Below are 24,178 nucleotides of genomic sequence, written 5' to 3'. Positions count from 1 at the left end.
TTTCCCGGATCCTCTTCTCTTCCCCTCCCATGGAGATCTACACCCTTTCTGTCTCTCATCAGAAAATAAACTTTTAAGGGATAATAATAGAATAAAATAAGATAAAAAACACAGCACATTGGAGTTGGGCAAGACAAAGAGAAGGAAAAGAGCCCAAGAAAAGGCACAAAAACCAGAGACCACTCATTCGCATACTCAGGCACCCCCTAAAAACAAACTGGAAGCCATACTATATACATCGAGGGCCTGGTACAGACCTGAGTGGGTCCTGTGCATGCTGCCTCAGTCTCTATGAGTTTGTATGAGCTTTGTTCATGCTAATTTAGAGGGCCTTGTTTCCTTGGTGTCCTCCATCTCCTTTGGCTGTCACAATGTTTCTGCTTCCTCTTCCACAGGGTTCCCTGAGCCCTAAGAGAAGGGATTTGATGGAGACATCCTATTTAGGGCTGAGTGTTCCAAGGTCTTTCAGTCTCCACATAATGTCTAGCTGAGGGTCCCTGCATTTTTCCTCATCTGCTGCAAGAGGAAGCTTCTGTGCAGATGAGTGATCTATTGCTGCTCTTTTGTGGCTTCACTTTTGTTTTCAGAACAGTTGTGTTTGGTTTTATCCTAGGTCCCTGGGCTTTCTAGTCTTCTTGTGGAGTGAGCCTTAAGTCAAGTCAGATCATTAGTTGGCTGCCACCACAAGCTTTGTGCCACCATTGCACTAGTTTATCTTGTAGACTAAAGGATCTCTGGCTGGGTTGATGTTTACATTTCTCTTTTGGGTGTGTGCAGAATATCTTCCTGTATCACAGGAGTTAGAATGTAGGGTGAAGACTATATGTAGGCACTAGCTCAACTTCTCCATGTTCAATGAGTTGTGTAGATACTGTCTTCAGCAGTGGGGACTTGCTGTCAGTTTGTGGAGAGCAATCTTGGCAATGGCCTGAGTTGTTTGGGGACAACGACTCAATTAGATCTAATCCAGTACTGGAAGCTTCATTTGGTGACAAGAGATGTTCAGTTGTATCCCGGTCTCCCCCATTATTTGGTGAATTCATTTAGATTACTTTTATCTATGTATATATTTTAAGAAGCTTCTACTGAATTAGGTTTCCACACTACCTCTCAATTTTAGCTGTCTCTTCCCGTATCCTCTTCCTTGTTCATTTCTTTTAGATTTTCCAATTTGGTATAGTACAAGTTTTTAAAGTATGTCCTTATGAGTCTTTAGATTTCCTCCGTGTCTGTTGTTTAGAGCCCCCTTTTCATTTCTAATTATGTTAATTTGGATATTCTCTCTCTGTCTTTTAGTTAATTTGGTTAAGAGTCTGTTAAACTTACTTTCTCAACAACTATTTGCTTCATTGAGTCTTTGTAATTTTTTTGTTTTGTTTCTATTTTATTGATTTTATTGATTTCAGCCCTAAATTTGATTATTTCTTGCCATCTATTCCCTTTGGGTGTGTTTTCTTTTTCTTTCTTTTTGCTCTAGAGCTTTCATTTGTGTTGTTACTAGTATGAGATCTGATTTTTTCCTCTCTCTTCTCTCTCTTTTTCTTTCGGCACTTAGTGCTATGAACTTGCCTCTTAGAACCACCTTCATTGTGTTCCATAGGTGAGAGTATGTTGTATATTCATTTTCATTCAATTCTAGAAAGCCTTTAAATTCTTTCTTAATTTCTGCCTTGACCTGTTTTTCATTCAGCAGAGAGTTGTTCAGTTTTCATGAGTTGTAAGCTTTCTGTTGTCTCTGCTGTTGATATCCAGCTTTAATCCATGGTGGTCAGATAGGTTGCAGGGTGTTATTTTCATTTTCTGGTATCTGTTGAAACTTACATTGTGACTGAGTATGTGGTTAATTGTGAAGGAAGTTCCTTGAGGTGCTGAAAAGAAGGTATATTCTTTTGTGTTTGAGTAAAATGTTGTGTAAATATGTAGGGTCCGTTTGTTTATAATGTCAGCTCCAGTATTTCTGTTTTATAATGTCAGCTCCAGGATTTCTGTTTTATAATGTCAGCTCCAGTATTTCTGTTTTATGATGTCAGCTCCAGTATTTCTGTTTTATGATGTCAGCTCCAGTATTTCTGTTTTATAATGTCAGCTCCAGGATTTCTGTTTTATGATGTCAGCTCCAGTATTTCTGTTTTATGATGTCAGCTCCAGTATTTCTGTTTTATAATGTCAGCTCCAGGATTTCTGTTTTATGATGTCAGCTCCAGGATTTCTGTTTTATGATGTCAGCTCCAGTATTTCTGTTTTATAATGTCAGCTCCAGGATTTCTGTTTTATGATGTCAGCTCCAGGATTTCTGTTTTATGATGTCAGCTCCAGTATTTCTGTTTTATGATGTCAGCTCCAGTATTTCTGTTTTATGATGTCAGCTCCAGTATTTCTGTTTTATGATGTCAGCTCCAGTATTTCTGTTTTATAATGTCAGCTCCAGTATTTCTGTTTTATAATGTCAGCTCCAGGATTTCTGTTTTATGAGGTCAGCTCCAGTATTTCTGTTTTATGATGTCAGCTCCAGTATTTCTGTTTTTGACTGCATGACCTGCCTATTGGCAAGAGTGGAGTATTGAAGTCTCCCACTACCAGCGTGTAAGGGTCAGTAAGGATTCTTTTACAAACTTGGGTGGCATTGTGTTTGGAGCATAGATGTTAAGAACTGTAATGTCCTCTTGGTAGATTTTTCCTTTGAAGAGTATATCTTCCCCTATTTCTGTTGGTTAGTTTTGGTTTGAAGTCTATTCTGTCAGATATTAAAATGGCTGCTTCTTAGGTCCATTTGCTTGGAATATCTTTTTCCACCCTTTTACTCTGAGGTGACGTCTATCCTTCATATTAAGGTGTTTTTCTTGGATGCAACAGAGGGATCCTGGTTTCATAACAACTCTGTTGTCTGTCTTTTTATTGGGGAATTGAGATCATTGATGTTGAGAGATATGAAAGACCAGTGATATTGATTATTGTTTTGTTGTTGTTGTTGTATTGTTGTTGTTGTTGTTGTGTGTGTGTATCCATGTGCTTCCCCTCTTTTGATTATCTCTGTTTGGGCACCAGATGTTGCTGGGTCCTAACGGCTCTCTCAGGGGAGGAGGTGAGAATGCATGGCATCTGCGTTCCAATCCATTGGCATTGTGTGTTTGCCCCTCATTGGCTAGGCATGATCAGTACCTCTGACAGTGCCTGTTTGTAGGTCCTCAGGTAGAATCGCAAGGTCACCCCTCCTTGGCTAGGCATGATCAGAACCTCTGACAGTAACTGTTGCTAGGCCCAGTTCAGCTCATCCCTCAGTCTTGTGGGCTTCCTACAAATCTTCCTACAGTCTGGGATTATTTATTCCCTCTAACCTCTTGAGGTTGTAGTTTCTCTTCCAGCACCACTGTAGGGTATCTATCTGAAGAAAGATGATAAATTTGGTTTTAACATAGTCTGTCTTCTTTTCTCCATCCATTGTGATTAAAAATTTTGTTGGGTATAGTAGTCTGGGAGGGCACCTGTGGTCTCTTAGAGTCTGTAGAACATCTTTCCAGGCCCCTTTGGCTTTTACAATCTCCACTGAGAAGTCAGGTGTAATTCCAATAGGTCTGCCTTTATATGTTACCTCATGTTTTCCCTTGCAGCCTTTACATTCTTTCTTTGTGCTGCACCTTTAGCTTTCTTTTCTTATCTACTTGGTGTTCTCTTTCTTTTTCTTCTTTTCTTCCTTCCTTCCTTTCTTTAAAGGATGTATAAATTTCTTCTTTAAAGACCTGTTATATTCATAAAGAATATTTTATGGTTTTTTTCTTGTGCTTCTGCTATATGGCAATAACCAGGACCTTCTGTAGTAGGGTTGTGGATTCTTGTGGAGACACGTTGTCCTGATTGTTACTGTGTTTTTTTTAAATATTTATTTATTTATTTAGTATACAATATTCTGTGTGTATGCCTGAAGGCCAGAAGAGGGCGCCAGACCTCTTTACAGATGGTTGTGAGCCACCATGTGGTTGCTGGGAATTGAACTCAGGACCTTTGGAAGAGCAGGCAATGCTCTTAACCACTGAGCCATCTCTCCAGCCCCTGTTACTGTGTTTTTATTCTGGTGTCTAGGCATCTGGAACTGGGAAGATTGTAATTCTTGGTGTAGATACTTTTCTTGTCTATATTGGGTGGGTGTTTTGTTCCTGGGTTTCTGTTGCCTTCTCTGGTTCTTTAGGAGTGTGTGGTAGCTGTGTATTGCCTGGCAGGAAATTCTTCTGGGATCCTGATAGGTGTGGTCATTGAGGTTCCATGTAAAATCTATTTCTAGGGATTGGGAGCTGACAGGAATGGGGATGGGCTGGAGAGGGGCTGAGGTGGTCCACAGGAGGGAGGAGAGCAGGATATTCCACTAGGGTCTGCTTAGTTCCCAGGGAATGGGGGTAGAAAGTGAGGAGAGGCCACAGCTGATGGTGTGCTACAGAGCTGCTGAAGAGACTGGGAGGCTGGCCTCAGAGAAATGGAGGGAGAGCGCAGATCCGCACACAGCCTACTTGCTTCCCTGGTCAGAGTGGCCTGCGGGTTCCCCAGGAAGGCCTGATGAAGTTGGGGCCTGGGATAAAGCAATGAGTGAGGTAAGGGAGCTTAGGATGGGAAGATCTGTGTGATCCACTGGGGATGGGGGAAGAGGAGCAAGGGAGGCTGCAACAGGGGTAAAACTGACATTGGATCTAGAGGAACAGAGGAGAGGTGACAGGCTGCAGGCTGCCTGCTTCTCTAGCAGAAGTCACAGTCTACAAACTCTAAGCTGTGACTTAATTTTCATTTGGTTCATAATATTTTATAATTTCCTTTGTGATTTCACCTTGATCTGTGGGTCATTTAATAACTTCCTATAATCAGTGCCTTTTTAGTTAGCAATCTGTAACTAACACAATTTAATTCTGTTATGGACAAGGATACGCTATAATTTCAATATCCTGAATCAAGGCTGTCACTGTGATCTTCTTTATTGGCTGATGGGTCTTCCTTTAGTGCCGTGTCTGCTGATGCCTTTGCATTTAGAAAGTAGTTTTCTTTCAGAGAGAAAGAGAGAGGAGGGCAGGGAGGAAGAGAGGGGGAGGGAAAGAGAGGAGAATGGGGAGAAGAGAAAGAGATGAGGGTGAGTGATGTGGGAGTGTCATATATCAATCTGTTGATTTCATTGGTTAAGCAATAAAGAAACTGCTTGGCCCTCATAGGTTAAAAACAGGTGGGTGGAGTAAACAGAACAGAATGCTGGGAGGAAGAGGAAGTGAGCTCAGAGAATCGACAGCTCTGCTCCCTGGAGCAGAGACAACATGCTCCCCTCTCCTGGGTAGACACGATAGCTCTGCTCTCTGAGGCACATGCGATGAAGCTCCGACCCAGGATGGACGTAGGCTAGAATCTTCCCGGTAAGCGCACCTAGCGGTGCTATGCAGATGATTAGAAATGGGCTAAATTAATATGTGGGAATTAGCCTAGAAGAGGCTAGATAGAAATGGGCCAAGCAGGTTTAAAAGAATACAGTGTCTGTGTAATTATTTCGAGGCATAAGCTAGCAGGTGACTGGGGTGCTGGGGACGCAGCTCCGCTCCTATTACAACAGGTGAGGAGGGGGGAGTGGGGAGGGAGAGGGGGAGATCAGGGAGGGTGAGAGGAGGATGGGGAGGAGAGAAAGATGAGGGTGAGGAGGTGGGGGGGAGAGTGGGGAGGGAGAGGGGGAGATCAGGGAGGGAGGTTTCCTTTGAGCTAGTTACAATGTTACCTTTTGTTTGTGGCTTGCGGACTTGCTAATGCAGAACTGTTTTTTGCCCATTTTCCTCTTTTCTGGACCAATCAATGATACTTATTCCATTTTATCTTGTTACTGTTTTTGTTTAAAAAGTCAATGATGTTCCACAGAAAGATTTAAAGCATGTATATATCTACACAGTAGCTGCCTTCCATGTCCTTTCCTTCCCTTGGTGATGGATTGAATTTCCAGATGCCATCATCTCCCTTTAGGTTAAACTTCCTTCAGTGCTTCTCAAAGTGTGGATCTACTGCTGCTGAATCCCCTCATCTCTGAATGTCTCAACTTATTATCTCGTCTTACTTTTTGAAAGACATTGTCACTGTGGATACTGAAATTACTTTTCTTCCAATAATTTAAAGAAGTCATTTGTCCCAATATCTTTTCATCTGCCTGGTTTCCAAAAGCAAATCTTCTGTCACTCTTACCTTTGGTTCTCTGTAAACCATCTGTCCTTTTGTTAGAACTGCTCTTGTTTCCTCTTTATCCCTGGTTAACAACAGGATTATGATACATTTGTACAGAAGATTTTCTAAAACATTTATTCTATTTTTAATTCTGGTCTGTGTGAGGATATAGGTATGTGAGTACAGGTGTCTACAGGATCGAGAAGAGAGCACTGAAACCCTTGAACTGGAATTACAAACACAAGTGAGTTACTGAATATGTGTTCTGGGAATCGAACTCAGGTCCTTTGCAAGTGCAGTACTTGCTCTCACCACTGAGCCATCTCTCCAGCCCCCTCTTCTTTTTCTTGCTTTTGAAACAGAGTCTTGGAATGTAGCTAACCTTGCTTCTGAGGTGCTAGGATTAGGGTTAGAATGAGTGCCACCAGTAGAGGCTTGAATCACTCTTTAAGGGATATACTTTCTAGCTTTTTCCATGTTTGATAATTTTTCATTAAATGACAGACACTGAATTTTACTATGACCTAGATTTTTAAATAACATTTATTTATTTTGTATATAGGTGTTTTGTCTGCATATGTTTGTGTACCACATGCATGTGGTATCTGTGGAAGCCAGAAGAGGGTGTTGGAGCCTCTGGGACTGGACCGAACCCAGGTTCCCAGCAAGAGTAACAGATACTCTTAACTTAAAGTTATCCTTCAGCCTGCTTTTTAAAACAAAAACCTACTCAGTTGATCTGCGTTTGCCCAAAATCCTTAGTGCCTACATTCTGGATGCTTCCCTGGAAAGACGATTAACACATGACTCTGTTAGCAGCCAGAGTCTGCTATTTACCAAGAACCAATGCACTCAACCAATCCTCTCTCGGTCTGTGGTGTGTGTGTGTGCACACATGCATGAGCCTGTGCATGTATGTGGAGGCCATAGGTAGACATCAGGTATCTTCCTCATTACTTCTCCACCTCCCTTTTTGAGGCAGGGTCTCTCACTGATCCCAGCTCCAAGGACTGGCCTCGGAACTCTGGGCACCCACCATGCCAGGTTTTTGCAGTGTGGATGCTGGGGCTCTTTATTCAGCTCCTCTTGCTTTCATGGCAAGCACTTACCAAATGCGCCATCTCACTAGCCTCCAACCTAGTTTTAGGAACCCAAAGGCCCTCGGATGTCCTGCTGCCTCTTCCCTCCGGGACTTCTAGTTCTGCCCTCACTGGTGAGCTTTCCCACTGTTCTTTCTTCTGCCCTCACCCCGAGGGCACTCCCCATCTTCATGTGAAACAGAAACGCCTCTTACATTACTTAACACACATGCTGCCAGAAAGAGGAAACAGCTTTTCTATTTCAGCTTTTATTGATTCCTTGAACACATCACCCAAACTCTGAAATCTTCCTGGCCTTTGGGCTTCAGCTAATGGCCTCCATCTGTGAGACCTTTAAATCTATGCTTCCAGCTTATCATTTCCACCATTCGAAACCACACAATCCCAACTGCCTAATGCATATAATCAGTTGGCTTAGAATCGCTGTACCCATGTCCCCTACACAAAGCTCAAATACTTGAGAAGGGGGAGTCTGGGGACCAAGAATACTAAATAACTGCTTTGTTCATAACTTTCAATTAGTTTCTCTAAAATACCACTTTTCATGTTCCTTACTTCTGAAAAATAAACTGTAGTGGATTCTTTTATACCTGACCCAGCGATACCTACAGCTCTTACAGTCAGATCCTGATCCAGTGATACCTACAGCACTTACAGTCAGATCCTGCAGTATGGAAACTGATGTGGGAGTGATTTCTTATTAATAAAGAAACTGCCTAGACCCATTTGATAGGCCAACCCTTAGGTAGGCGGAGTAAACAGAACGGAATGCTGGGAGAAAGAAGCTGAGTCAAGGAGTTGCCATGGTTCTCCCACTCCAGAAAGACGCAGGTTAAGATCATTCCTGGTAAGCCAGCTTGTGGGCTACACAGATTAATAGAAATGGGTTAGATCAATATGTAAAAGCTAGCCAATAAGAACTGAAACTAATGGGTCAGGCAGTGTTTAAAAGAATACAGTTTCCACGTAATTATTTTGGGGCATAAGCTAAAGCTAGCCGTGCAGGTGGCAGGGGTGCCAGGGACGCAGCCCCGCTGCCCCTATTTCAACAGAGTGGTGCCCAGACGTGATGGACTAAATCCACTTAATAACCTGAGAGGGCTTTAAAAAGGAGAGAGAGAGTTTAACACAGTTTTTTGCTGCTTGTGGGTGGCATGCTGCAGAGAGAATTTCCTGACTCAGCAGCCGCAACAGGAAAAAAGCTGCAGTTTTAAACCGGAGCTATGCCACCATTGCGATCTCTGTCTGGCCCCTGTGGGAGACAGAGCTTTTAAATAGAGCATTTGGAGTAAAGCTCTACAGATTGCTTGATGGCAATGTGGACTGCTGTGTGCCTGGAACTGTGTGTGGCTCAGGGGCACCAAATGGCTCTGAGGCAGGAGCTGCTCGGCTCCACCATGATGAACTGTGCTGGTCTCAGGCAGGAACTACCGTAATTAACATAAAAACAGCGCAGTTAAGATTTAGACTCCGCAGGAAACTGGCTGTACCTTATTACCGTATTACCTGTACATGGTGCAACTTCAGTTTTTAGAACTGCTTAACAGTTTAAGAAATGCTCCTGGATAGTAAAAAATTGCAGATTCACAATAGGACAGATTCAGACCACTAAATGAGTCACACTGTTGGATGAATGTACGTAGGCTTGAGAGAGAGAGAAGAAAAAGAATATAGAGAATAAAGTTAATGGTTTTAAAAAAAAAGGTAAAGTCTTTAAAGAGACAGAGTACAGATAGTTATAGATTAAAAGAAATAAAGAAAAATAAGCCACGTAAAAATGGAAAATTCACAGAGAGTCTATATTATGTACATTGTGTTTTCTTTAAAATTTTTGACTGTGAAGGAGCTAAGTACAGAGAGACATTTCATTACATGGGCTGCCAAGCTAAACCAGAATGGATATAAGGGTATTACGATTTCAAAATTTGGGTCTAAGAATATGATGCTTTGGAGAGGGTCTTCTTTTGTTTTCACAGAGGACCAGACCCTGTGGATTTCTTCTATTCCAATTTGGTATGATAGACCACGCCCTCCTGAAGGGTTGCTGTGAACATCTTCAGAAAATTGCTTCGCTCAACTGCCAACTGAGATGAAACTAGCACACAGGTTATACCATGAAAGACCCCCATTCAGCAGGAAGCAGTTAGGAGAGAAAAAACTGCGCCCATGTTCCCAAGTTATTGTTTATAAATGTTCTTTTACATTTAAAGGGGGAAATGATATAGGTATGAATAATTTGCATTGGTGTGGATTTTAAGGTCAATTTTGTTATATGTACATGTATTTCTGATCTTGATTAAGGTTTGTGATTGTGTAGTTCATTTTCAAAATGTAATGTATAATTAGGAAATATAGGTTGTTGATGGATAATCATAAATAATATTCAAGTTTGTAGTCATGTCACTTAGATTTTCTAGATATATAGAGATATATTTCAGATAGGCATTCTTCATATCTCTCAAAGGCTGCAGAATATGGCATTTAAAATATTTTAATAACTGAGGACTTTTCATGACAATGAGACATGTCTGCTCCTGGTGGCACCAATCTACTTCGAGAGGAAGATGGGCATCGAAGAGGATCCTTATGGAGTTTAATAGCCATTTGGGCAAGAAACTGCTCTTGCCTGGACTGTTGCATAAAATAGACACAGAGAACCCGCAGAAAAAGGACTGCTGAACTTGCCTAAAGGTGAGACGGTCTTTTGGGGTTCATGACTCATGAAAGAGTCTGCGAGACATTCTGCAGGACACAGCAGATAGTGACTGAACTGTCTTTGAAATTGCCTGCTTCATGGAAATGTCTGCTGGATACTATGGGCCTGAAGGCTGAAGATGGATGCCCCAACGGTACAGAGGAACTTTGGGTGACTGTACAGGCAGCGAGATGCCTCTGTCATTTTCTTGTTTACTTAGGTAATATTATATCCTTCTGGAGTCTTTGATGGAGTTGAAGAATGGATAGGTAGTTATAGTTTTCCATTGTTATGATAAAAGATAAAATAGATATAAATATTGTAACTGTGATTCTTGCTTAATAACTGTTTTTGCTATATGTAATTTTACTATGTTAAAGTTAAAGCCTTTCTTTTTTGTTTAAACAGAAAAAGGGGAAATGATGTGGGAGTGATTTCTTATTAATAAAGAAACTGCCTAGACCCATTTGATAGGCCAACCCTCAGGTAGGCGGAGTAAACAGAACGGAATGCTGGGAGAAGCTGAGTCAAGGAGTTGCCATGGTTCTCCCACTCCAGAAAGACGCAGGTTAAGATCATTCCTGGTAAGCCAGCTTGTGGGCTACACAGATTAATAGAAATGGGTTAGGTCAATATGTAAAAGCTAGCCAATAAGAAACTGAAACTAATGGGTCAGGCAGTGTTTAAAAGAATACAGTTTCCGTGTAATTATTTCTGGTAAAGCTAGCCATGCAGGCGGCGGGGGTGCCGGGGACGCAGCCCCACTGCCCCTATTTCAACAGGAAACCAAACAACTTCAGTGATTTCCCAGGGTTCACAAAACTCCAAGCTTGTCACTTAAGAATCATCAATATCTGGTTTTGTAGCAAATGGCTCTGCCCTGTACAGTTTGCTCTTTCTCACACCATTTGTTCCACTGGTCTCTTCTAATTGTAACAACTCCTACCTCTTTCTGGAAATACGGTTTAATTTATTTTTCTTTATACTTTAACAAATATTAACACTCGTTAAACACTCTCTAAATTCTACTTGGTTCTGTGGACAATTTTCTGTGTATTTCATGTTCCTCCATGAGTGCTCCCCACAGCACTTTGCAGGGTGTCTGGCACTTGGAAGCTCAGTGAAGTCAGCCAAAAGAATTCGCACACTCATGCATCCCTTACCTTGGTGATGTCCGTGTGGTCTTTGAGCCCGTTGGTCATGCACCAGTAGCGCCACACATTTAGGGCGTACCTCGTGGCTTTGGTGGTGTTTGGGCTCACTGCACTGGTACACAGATCATTCAAGTCATCATTAATATTAAATACAGGAAATTTGTTGAGTTTAGTAGAATAAGCTAGAAACAAAAACAACAGAAACATTATAATAATTTGCCATTCCCTTCTTAGTGAGCTTCATTCTGGGGTGATATTAAATTAAAAAAGAACTCCAAAAAGACACTTAAGAAGTGAAATTTTCTAGCCAGATGTGGTGGGGCACACCTCTAACCCCAGTACTCCCTATGGAGTCGAGGACAGCCTGGTGTACATTACAGTGAGACCCGGTCTAAGAACTGTTTACATGTACAAGAACCCTGATCACTTGGCCATGTGCACTAGCTGACACTGGAAAACATTTCAATAATAGGATGGAATTAATACTAAAAAATTCTAAAGTTTTCACTAGAAAATATACCATTTCTATTAACAACAGCAAAAAAATGAGAAGTAGGAAAATTCAAAAAGATTTCCTGGAAGGAGGAACGCCACAGGAAAGGGGGAAGGTCACAGGAAAGGGAGGAGGGTCACAGGAAAGGGAGGAGGGCTAATCATCTTCACATAAAGACTTGTCATCTCTCTGTTAATACGCAGCTTCTAATTTCTTGTATGCCATCAGGATCAGCGTTGAACTATATGGAGCTACAATCCTCTTAACCCCTTCCTAGAAGGAAAGAAGCATGCACACTGATACCCACACCCACGCACATGGACACATGTGGGAGAGTGGAATTGATTTAAGCCTTGATTGCACAAACTTTCAACTAATTTTAAATCAGAATGAAAGATCAAATGGAAGCAATATTAGGAAGAGGAAGGATACTCAGGGTAGGCTCACTTTCAGAAGAGTTTCAGAAAAAGTTTAAATTGCCAAAAAGAAAACCAAATCCATAACCATTAGCTGGCTTTTCCTTACACTCTGGAGTGTGGTAAAACCAAGCATTCCTCTGAGGAATGTGGACTCTGACAGAAACGGGCTAGGCTTCAGTGAGACAGCAAAAAGATAAGCGAGCTGGCTTCACTTCAACTTGGTTCTCATGTTGCCCACTGAGGATCTCCTGTGTATCTTACTCCAAGCACCCTGGGGACCCAGAATCCTCTGGTACACACCTACCCAAAACTGAAAAGTGCCCTTAGGTTAATCAACGTACTTAAAAATTGTTTATCTTTATATGTATGGGTGTTTTATCTGCATGTTATCTTTGTACCATGTGCAAGCCTGGTGCTCATGGAGGCCAGAAGAGGGTATCGACTTCCTCGGTATTGGAGTTACAGATGGTCGCGAGCTGCCATGTGGGTGCTGGGAATCAAACTGGGGTCCTCTAAAGAGCAACCAGGGCTCCTGCCCACTGAACCACTGCTCTAGGCCCACAACACACTCTTGTCAATTTTGACGTCACTTTTAGAAGTTCTCTGAATATTAGGGCCTCCCTTTTTGATGTGTCACATCTGCCTTCTCATTCCTTGTGCTTGGATGGTGTTGGTTTCTATGCTCCTTAGAATAATGACATCACTTTTTTTTTTTGGTTTTTCGAGACAGGGTTTCTCTGTAGCTTTGGAACCTATCCTGGAACTAGTTCTTATAGACTAGGCTGGCCTTGGAACTCACAGAGATCCGCCTGCCTCTGCCTCCCAAGTGCTAGAATTAAAGGCTTGAATATTATTTTAATTAGACCAAGATGTGTTACATTTGATTATACTGCAGAATATTACGTGAACTGTGTAAAGGTGTGTTACATTTGTTTCCGCTGTATTTGTTTAATTATGAAAAGAGGTGTTGCTGTTTCACCTTGCCTGCCTAACACACCTGACTGATCTAATAAAGAGCTGAATGGCCAATAACGAGGCAGGAAAAGGATAGAGTTGAGAGGCAAACATATAAACAAGAGGAGAAACCTAGACTTAAGAGAGTAGTAAGAACAAAAAATGAGGAGAGAACAAGGGAGACATCCAGGGTTAGAGGCCAGGCAGCCATCAGTCAGCAGACACAAGAAGCAGTTAAAGTAAGAAATACAGAAGGAAGAAAAGTAAGAACCTCCGAGGCAAAAGGAAGATAAAGAGATAGGTTAAGTCAAAAGAGCTAGCCAGAAACAAGCCTAAGCTAGGCCAAGCATTCACAACTAATAAGAAGTCTCCGTGTGATGATTTGGGAGCTGGTTCACACATCTAACATCAATGGAAGCCTATTATGTGCCAATTCTTAAAACCTGTGTGTAATCAGTAAACAAGTACACAATCACACCTGTTTTACAGACAAGGAAACGGCTCATACACTCATCAGATATTTACCAAGGAACTGTCACTGTGCAAGAAGTGTACTGCTGAAACCACGAGCTAGCAAGAGGTAGATCCAGGCTCTAGACACGAGTTTGACGGCATGCTCTGGCCCCAAAAGCAACGATATCAAGTATTGTAATGACACAATCTCAGTGAGAACAGTTTGGATAACTCTTTATCATGTTAAAGATATCCGGTTTCTCCAAATTTCCTTGGACTAACATTCAGTAAGAAAAATGGCTACAAGCTAGGTGCTGCAAACTGAATCTGGGTCCTCTGAAAGAACAGCATGTGGTCTGGAAACATTGAGCCAACTCTCCAGCCCTGTGAGGGGAAACCTATTTATGAGAACTTCATTCTCGCTACTGCTGGTTGAACTCCATTAGTACAGCTTTGTGTTCACTATTACCTGCAGAAGTGAGTTTTGTCCAAATGTATCAAGTGGGAACCCTCACCAATAAATACGGAATTTCTATTAGTGCTGTAGGAATCTCTTCAGACAGCAGACTTTAAGGCACCACACCACTTACACTATGAATTCCGACATAAAGCGTGCGCTCTTTCTCACTCACGGCTTCTGAATTTGGTTCCTGTTCTCCTTCGTGCAGAGGACTGTGATCGGTGAGTCTACCCGTAAATAAATAAGCCTTTATTATATCCAATTCTGAAGTAGTGTGAGATTATTTTGTGACTTCCATCTTCATGTGGCGCCCATGTGAATCCCAACTCCACACTGATGGGGATAGGCCAAAAAAAGATCCAAAAGGTCCATGACCCAGAAGGTCTCCCACCACCACCTGCCTGGCTTGATTTCACCTACTAAGTGGCTTTTTGCCAAACTCCACCACAGCCACAGTGGAGATACCTTGTGGCAACTTGGCAATTTTTCAGGTTCACTCATGCCTTCCTCCTTCCCCACCTCCCCACCACGCTTGCCACTTTTCCTGCTGCGCAGTGACTTGCACAGCTTCTGGTTTGTGTTCCCTTCTCATGAGCTCTGGGCTCCTTGCTCCATTTATGGAATTGATTTAATTGCTATAAATTTGTCAAGCAAAGCATATTTGTCAGCATTTAACCAGGCACCAACATGTGGAATCAACGCAGTGCAAACAGTATTGTATCACCTGCTGGTCAATAAAGATTATTACACCTACAACAATTTACTGAAATCTAATGGCAGTAAGTAAATTAATAAATTTGAAAGTTATACTATGGGATACAATATTCCATTCAGGAATTTAATAACCTTTTTGCTTATACTATGTATGGCATTCTGCAAGGCATATGTGATTTTTCTTGTACATCCATTTATTTGATTTTGGGAATTAGTTTTGTTTTTTATATTTTATCATTAAGAAAATGGTTTGTTAACAGAGCCAAAAATGAGGCACTTTTAGAAATGATACAGTCTTTATAGACTAATAATGAACAGTTGAAAAATTAATACTATTGAAAAAGTTAACATTAATTTGACAGACAAAAATCCAATCAATGTCGAATGGTGGAGAGACATTATCTGAAAGAATTCATACTGTTGAATTTAGCAATCTGTTGAAAAATTATGAAAGGTTAACATATAAGGTATCTCTCCAGGAAAGCAATATGCATGCCATCAAAATTATGGTTAACATATAAGGTATCTCTCCAGGAAAGCAATATGCATGCCATCAAAATTATGTCCAAGGATGAGAAGTTATCTTTAGTGAGCAAATTTCATACCTTGGAATCCTCAATGAGGACATTAGAATGGAACACTGGACAGGAGATTCTGACTTTACAAAAGGCAGTGGTAAAAATATTTGAAAATTGAGAAAATTATTGAAACTGATGAGCAGGGAGAAAAGGTATAAGGACAGGGTTTAACCTCATCAATACGTGCCAGAGTCCAGGATGATTTACCCAGAGTTTTAGCTGCCTGTCTGGTAATATCCTCTGAGAAGCCATCTGCCACAAAATACCCTAAGGTATTCAAAGAATATACATGACAACCTATAGGTATGAGTGATCTAAAAGAAATCAAGCAGGCAATAGTATCTTATGGCCTGCATTCACCATTTGTTAGGGAAGTGGTGAAAATGTGGGCATCAAGCAATAAGACTACCCCACACATGGGGCTTTAGTTAATCCCAGCGGTCCTAGGAAATGAACCCCAGCTGCTGTGGAAATGCTACTGGTGAGAAGAGGCAAAAATTTTAGAAAAACAGGAAGCAAAAGGATGAGACTTCCCAAGATCAAATTCTTGGTGAGGGCTATTACTCCAATCCTCAGGACACACCTTGTCCCTATAACTGCACAGCAGCTTTCATGCTTGGGACAGGATTCAGAAACCAGGTAATAAAACTGAGTCATATACCAGGGTAAAACAGGGCCAGAGAGAATATTAGTGACTTTTTTTTTTTACAAGATTAACTAAGGCTTTACAAGGAGGAGTGACAGACCCAGAAGCTAGACGAGTACTTATTGAATCTCTGTCTTTGGAAAATGCCAGCTTAGAATGCAAAAAGACATTTGGACCTTAAAAGGTTAGATCAGCACCAATGGGTGAATGGATCTTGAATACAATGAAAGTCGAGACAGCTGACTGTAATACTGAAGCTTGGGTAGGAGAAGCAATTTCTAAAGGTATGAGGAGACATCCATGGCCAAATGTTTTAACTGTGGTAGAATAGAACATCTGAAAAGGAATTGTAGTCAAGAATCCCTAGGAATAATGCCTCCTCTGGGAATGGCAAGAACAGGCCGTCTCAGCCTTCTGGAATATATAGTAGGTGTGGCAAAGGTCAACATTGGATCAATGAATGCAGATCAACAAAAGAGAGACAAGGCAACCCAATACCATCAGGAAACTCCTTGGGGAGCCTCTCGCAGGCCTCCATGTCAAACATGGTCCAGCCATCCCCAGTTACTGTGGATAACACGTCTCATCAGGAAAATTAAAAAATTCAGTGCCTACTGTAAAAATACTGTTCTGGATGACTGAATAGACATGGAGGATGAATCAAAAACTCCAGTAGGAAATAGAAAACGTATATATTTGGCAGACTTTTGTAAGTGATACAGACCAAATCTAAGAGTGCGTATAAATTAATAAGGTAATTGAGGGATTACTAGACATGGGTGTAGACATGACTATCATTACTCCAAAATCCTGGCTTCCAAATTGGCATCTTCACAAGGCAGCTGTTCAATTCCTAGGACCTGGATTCCTACCTCAAGTGAAACAAAGCACGAGATGGGTTGAATACATAGGGCCCCAAGGACAGAAAGGAAGGCTGAGGCCATGTGTAGCTAACATTGCTATGAATACCCAGATTTACATTCCTGAAGTCCCAAAAACTCATGTTTCTGCGAAGGATATTATAAGGTATTTTAAACAAAGGTCACCAGCCATTCAGGCTGTACAAGAACACAAAGCAACTAGCAAACCTTTAGAGGTACCAATGGCCCTATCCTTAAAATGGTTAACTGAGAAATCAATATGGGTTAAACAATGGCCTTTAACTTAAGAGAAGCTGCAGGCTTTAGAACAGCTGATACAGGAGCAACTAGATGCTCATCATATGCTCACACCATAAACAAAAACAATAAAACAATCCCAAATGAGTTCAAGGCCAGCCCGGTACATAAGACCTTGTCTCAAAAGTCAGAACACAATAACCCATAAGAAGTCAGCTCTACGACCTTGGAATAGACAAATATTTTTAAGTAGTACAACAAATCAATACATAAGTAAAAGCCAGAGAATCTGGATCCATAAAAACTAAGAGCAAACACTAAAAACCAACCAAACAAAACCCCACATCATTAAGGTGAAAAAGACAAGACACATAATGGGAAAAGACATTTACCATGGAAAAATGGGCAACACTGGGGGATGGTTTGATGAATCATCAGTGCAGAGCATTGGCTATGCCTGCAGAGGATCCAGGGTCTGTTCCCAGCACCCATCAGATAGCTCACAACCATCTGTAACTTCAGTTCCAGGGGTCCAATGACCTCTGAGGGCACTACACGCACATATGTATGCTCCAGTACCACACACATACACACACATAAAAGGACAAAACTTTAATGAGCCTCATAAAAAAAACTAGTAATATTCTATAAATCCTACATTAACATTCACTGAACAAAACATCTTCAATGAAGAAATATCAGATGTTAATAAGGAACACTTTGCTGGTGCAAGAATACAACCGTGGTCACTTTTGAAACAAATTCACCATATCTGCTAGTGTTGAAGAGCAGATTCTATATCCCCAGAAGGGATATACACACCAAACGTAAGTGTATACATATACATTTATATATATATAAATGCACAGATAAATGTTTACAAAAGTCTAACAGTATAATAAATAGTTCAAAACCGGAGGCTGTCCTTTGTCCATAAAATACCAACTGCATGTGAAATTACAAAACATTTAACAATAAATTATCATATAACAGTAGTGAGAAATAAATTATGTACAAAGCATGAGTGAATCCCACAAACATAATATTAAGAAAAGGAAGGCACATGACAGGGTGTACTGAAAGGCCACTCAAGTAATTAAAAAACATAAAATGACTCCATGGTCATAGAGTAGCCTGGGAGGTAACAACAGGGAAAGCTAAAGAGAAACTTCTGGATTCAGGTAATGTTCTTTTTGCTCTGGGAGAAAGTTGTAATAATGTTTGCTTTAGAAAAATCTACTAAACTATATACTAATGATCTGTGCTTTTTATTTCTGTGTAATTCAATAAGAAAAGCATCCAAAACTCCTTAAAATCAAAAAATGCTCCTTGTTAAAGAGTTATATATTATAAATGTGGATGGGAGGGACCAATTAGGTATTACTTAGGTAATCTTTAATTCACTATAATTCTAACCTAAATCCTCTTTATGGATAATGGACAGGCTAATTATAAAGCTCAGTAGAAAGAGGAAATGAGGTTTTTTTGGCAAAAAAAAATAAAAGGAGAGGAAGGCAGATTTCTGTGAGTTCAAGGCTAGCTTGATCGACAGCAAGGTTCAGGACAGCCGGGTCCACAGAGACCCTGTTTTAAAAAATAAGCAGACAAAAGCCCAAAAATTAAAAGAAGAGCTGTGATAAGCTGTCACTTATTAGTAAAGAAACAGTCTTTGGTGTAGATACACACAAGGCACACAATAAAGACTCATTTTTATTTTTTGGTTTTTGGAGACAGGGTTTCTCTGTAGCTTTTGGAGCCTGTCCTGGAACTAGCTCTTGTAGACCAGGCTGGCCTTGAACTCACAGAGATCCGCCTGCCTCTGCCTCCTGAGTGCTGGGATTAAAGAAGTGTGCCACCACCACCTGGCCAAGACTCAAATTCTTCCTGCAGGACAAAGGATAGGCTCTTCAATAAACAGTTTATTCCAATTAATTGGCTATCAGAAAAAGAAACAAATTGACTCCTATTTTAACACACACACATTTCTAAGTGATTCTTTTTTTAAGAATCATTTTTTTTAAAGGAGAAGATTTGTGTAATTTGGGGACTGAGAAGTAAAGCCTTTGTCAGCGTGACATAACTCACAAAGTATAAAAACAGATGAGCAGATTAGACATCATCAATGAAGGAATCTTAAAAGGCAGTAAGTCAAACAGTAGACAATACTTATACAATGTGTAAAATACATATACAATGGGGATATAAGAGCTTCTAGAAATCAATGAGAAAAAGATAACTCACTAGAAAATGGTCTCAGAATGACAATTATTCACAGAAGAAACACAAATACTGAAGCACATTAATAACAGCCAGACACCAGAATGAAAACAAGATGGATTTCACTTAAACTGTCAAAAACTTAAAAAATGTATGCATCTAACTACAGTAGAATATGGGGAAGAAGCTGCTTTACTGGCAATGTTCCATGATGTCAGCACTTATACTTTCGTTGAAGCTTTTTAACTAAGTGTAGAAATAAGTATGAGCCAAAGCAGTTTCTGCTGGTCCAGGTGCAAGGCTGGCACCTTCGAGGGTGTGTACCAGAGACTTCTGCGATCTGGGCAGGAGTCTGAGACCTCGGAGGGAGTAGACCAGAGCTAGAGACCTTTGCAGGACTGGGCCCAAGCCAGGTAACTCTGCAGGAGCAGGCTCAGACCAGGAATATCTACACAAACAGGTCTGAGCCAGCTTCTGCTGGAGCAGGCCTGAGGCAGTGAACTCCTCTGGGGCAGGTATAAGGACCACTGAGGGAGTAGGCCAAAGCCAGAGACATCTGCATGTTCATGCATGAGTCTGGGACCTTGGAGGAAATAGGCCTAAGCCAGAGATCTTTGTGGGACTGGGCCCAAAACAGGAATTTCTATAGGAGCAGGCCCAGGCCAGGAACATCTATGGAAACAGACCTGAGGCAGCGAACTCCACACAAGCAGGTACAAGGGAGCAACCACCAAGGGAGCAGGCCCAAGGGAGCCACCGATGAGGAAACAGGCCTGAACCAGAGACCTCTGCTGGACAGGGTATGAATTAGCGGCCTCTGAGGTAGAAGACCTGAGGCAGCAACATCTGCTGGAGCAGGTTAGAGCCAGCAGCCTCTGCCAGAGCAGGCCTGAGCAAGCCAGCTCTGACAGAGCAGGCCCAAGGCAGCAAAGAGCCCAAAGCAGAAAGAGCCCCAAGAAGGAAATCTCCATGGGAGCAGGCCTAAACGAACCTTGTTATTGCAGAGCAAACCTCGAGAGCACCGAGCAACCTCCAGGAACACGGAGTGACAAGTGAGTGGGTTGACTGGAACTGTGGCCCTGACTGCACCATGAGGAGCAACCACCTGAGACTTGGATCCACTGGCACCTGGAAGGTTGATCACCAGAATCTCAGACATCCCCAACTACACCAATTAAGAGGAAAAGATGAGTAGACAAGGCAAGAATGCATGCAACACCACAAAGAGCAACATGACACCAGTAAAAACTAGTGACCCTACAACAGCAAGACTTGAACAACCAAATATAGATGAAGCAGAAGAAAATGACCTAAAAATAACGTCAGGAGAATGTTTGAGGCCCTTAAAGAGGAAATGAGAAACTCCCTTAAAGAAATAAAGAAAAAACCAAAAAATCAGAAAACACCAATCAATCCCTTAAAGAAAACCAAGAAAAAGCAATAAAATGTATGAAAGAAATTATTCAAGACATGAAAACTGAAATAGAGACAAGAAAGAAAACACAAGCCAAGGGAATTACAAAAAAAGAAATCATGAGAAAATGATCGGGAACCACAAATGCAAGTATAAACAGCAGACTACAAGAGATGGAAGAGAAAATCTCAAGTGCAGAAGATACAATAGAGGAAACAGACTCATAAATCAAAGAAAACATTAAAACTAACAAAAGCTTAACACAAAATATCAAGGAAATGTGGGAACCATGAAAAGATCAACCCTAAGAATAGTAGGGGTAGGACAAGGAAAAGAAATCCAACTCAAAATAAAGAAAATATATTTAACAAAATCCCAACCTAAAGAAAGATATACCTATCAAGATACAAGAAGCTTATAGAACACCAAATAGACTGGATTTTAAAAAAAAGTCTCCTGTCACATAATAATCAAAACACTAAACATACAGAATAAATAAAAAAATATTAAGAGCTGCAAAGGAAAAAGGCCAAGTAACATATAAAGGCAGACCTATCATAATGACACCTGACTTCTCAATGGAAACATTGAAAGCCAGAAGGTCAAGGTCAGGTGTTATGCAGACATTAAGAGACCACGGATGCCAGCCCAGACTTCTATACCCAGCAAAACTGTCAATCATCAAAGGACAAAACAAGACATTCCGTGACAGAAGCAGATTTTATCAATACCCAGCCACAAACCCAGCCCTACACAAAGGACTAGAAGGAAAACTCCAACCCAAGGAAGTAAGTTACATCAACAAAAACACAGACAATAGATGACCTCACAGCAGCAAATTCCAAAGGGAAAAAACAAACAATAACATCACCACCAACAAAAACTGAAACAACAAGAACTAGGAATCACTGGTTATTAATATCCCTTAATATAAATGGACTCAACTATAAAAAGACATAGGCTGACAAATTTGATCCAAAAAGAGAATCCATTCTTCTGATGCACACAAGGAAAACATCTCAATCTCAAGGACAGACATGGCCTCAGAGTAAAGGGTTGGGCAAATTTTTTCCAATCAAATGGACCTAAGAAGCAAGCTGGTATAGCTATCCTAACATCTAACAAAATAAACTTCAAACTACAATCAATCAAAAGAGACAAAAATGAACATTTCATATTAGTCACAGGAAAAATCCATCATTAGGAAATCTCAATACTGAACCTCTATGCCCCCAATACAAGGGATCCTTATATGTAAAAGGAACACTACTGAAACTTAAACCACACATTAAACCCCACACACTAAGAGTGGGAGACTTCAACACCTGACTCTTACTATTGGACAGGTCTGCCAGACAGAAAATTAACAGAGAAACAAGGGAACTAATGGATGTTATAGCTCAAATGGACAATATACCTTCTTCTCAGCACCTCATGGAACCTTCTCAAAAGCTGACCACATACTCAGTAACAAAGTAAACCTCAACAGACACAAAAACTGTAATAACCCCATGTATCTTATTGGATCACCATGGCTAAAAACTAGAATTCAACAGCAACACTAATTTCAGAAATCCCACAAACACATGGAAATTAAACAATGCTCAAGAGAGGCATCAATGGATCAATGAAGAAATAAAGAAAGAAATTAAAGACTTCCTAAAATTCAATGAAAATGACCACAAAATGTACCCAAATTTACGGGACACAATGAAAGCAGTGTTAAGAGGAGAGTCATAGCACTAAATGCCTACCTAAAGAAGCTGGGAAAATCCCACACTAGTCAATTAACTGAACACTTGAAAACTCTAGAATAGAAGCAAACTCACCCTGGAGGACTAGATGGCAAAAATTAATCAAATTGAGAGACAATGAAAACAATACAAAGAACCAATGAGACAAAGTGTTGGTTCTTCGAGAAAATCAACAAAATTGACAAACCCAAATGAGACAGTGTTGGTTCTTTGAGAAAATCAACAAAATTGACAAACCTTTATCCAAACTAACTAAAAGGCAGAGAGAGAATATTCATATTAGCAAACTCAGAAATGAAAAGGGGGGCATAATGACAGACATGGAGGCCATCTGGAGGATCATTAGGTTATATTTTGAAAACCTATACTCGACAAAATTGGAAAACTTAAAGGAAATGGACAACTTTCTGGATAAATATCACATACCAAATTTAAATCAAGACCAGATAAGCAAATTAAACAGACCTATAACTGCTGAAGAAATAAGAAACAGTCATCAAAAGTCTTCCAACCCAAAAAAGCCCAGGACCACATGGTTTTAGCTCAGAATTCTACAAAACTTTCAAAGAAGAACTACTACCAACACTCCTCAAGTTATTCACATAATAGAAACAGAAGAAACATTGCCAAACTCTTTTTATCAATTACCCTGATACCCAAATCACAGAAAGACATTACTAAGAAAGAGAATTACAGACCAATCTCACTCATGAACATTGATGCAAAAATACTAAATAAAATGCTGGCAAATTGAATCCAAGAACACATCAGAACCATCATCCACCATGATCAAATCAGCTTCATCCCAGAGATTCAGGGATGGTTCAACATATGAAAATCTGTCAATGTAATCCACCATATAAACAAGCTAAAAAATAAAACCCACACGATCATCTCATTAGATGCCGAAAAACTTTTGACAAAATACAACATCCCTTCATGATAACGGTCTTGGAGATAGCAGAGATACAAGGAACATACCTAAACATAATTAAGGCAATATACAGTAAGCCAAGAGCCAACACCAAACTAAATGGAGAGATTTCAGCGATTCCACTGAAATCAGGAACAAGACAAGGTTGTCCACTCTCTCCATATCTATTCAATATAGTTCTTGAGGTCCTAGCCAGAGCAATAAGACACCAAAGGGAGATCAAGGGGATACAAATTAGAAAAGAAGAAATCAAATTCTCACTGTGTGCTGTTGATATAATAGTTTACATAAGTGATCCCAAAAATTCTACCAAGGAACTTCTATAACTCATAAACACTTTCAGCAATGTAGCAGGATCCAATATTAACTCAAAAAAATCAGTAGCCCTCTGGTACACAGATGATAAAAGGGCTGGGAAAGAAATCAGAGAATCAACACCCTTCACAATAGGCACAAATAGCATGAATATCTCAGAGTAACTCTAACCAAACAAGTGGAGGACTTGTATGACAAGAACTTTAAATCTTTGAAGAAAAATTGAAGAAGACACCAGAAAGTGGAAATATATTCTATGCTCTTGGGTAGGCAGAATTAACAGTAAAACTGGCAATCTTACCAAAAGCAATCTATAGATTGATTCAACGCAATGCCCATCAAAATCTCAGCAAAATTCTTCAAAGATCTTGAAAGAACAATACTCAACTTCATATGGAAAAGCAAAAAACTTAGGAGAGCGAAAACAATCCTGTAAAATAAAGGAAATTCTGGAGGCATCACAATCCCTGACTTCAAACTTTACTACAGAGCTACAGTACTGAAAACAGCCTGGTACTGGCATAAGAACAGACAGGAGGACCAATGGAACTGCATTGGAGACCCGGATATTAATTTACACACCTACAAATAC

The 24,178-nt window shown here is 40.5% G+C and overlaps 1 protein-coding gene across 2 annotated transcripts in view; it reads right to left on the bottom strand.

Moving 5' to 3' along the window:
* Positions 1-24,178, bottom strand: part of Kiaa1958 (KIAA1958 ortholog) — a 178,700-nt gene that overhangs the window by 12,793 nt on the left and 141,729 nt on the right. For both annotated transcript variants that reach the window (XM_075944840.1, XM_075944839.1), the window contains one exon: positions 11,127-11,299. In XM_075944840.1, the coding sequence (XP_075800955.1) occupies positions 11,127-11,299 (173 nt within the window). The remainder of the gene's footprint in view (positions 1-11,126; positions 11,300-24,178) is intronic.

Source organism: Microtus pennsylvanicus, chromosome 13 (genome assembly GCF_037038515.1).
Source record: "Microtus pennsylvanicus isolate mMicPen1 chromosome 13, mMicPen1.hap1, whole genome shotgun sequence".
Classification (NCBI taxonomy): Eukaryota; Metazoa; Chordata; class Mammalia; order Rodentia; family Cricetidae; genus Microtus; species Microtus pennsylvanicus.
This window is presented reverse-complemented; position numbering and strand designations above follow the sequence as displayed.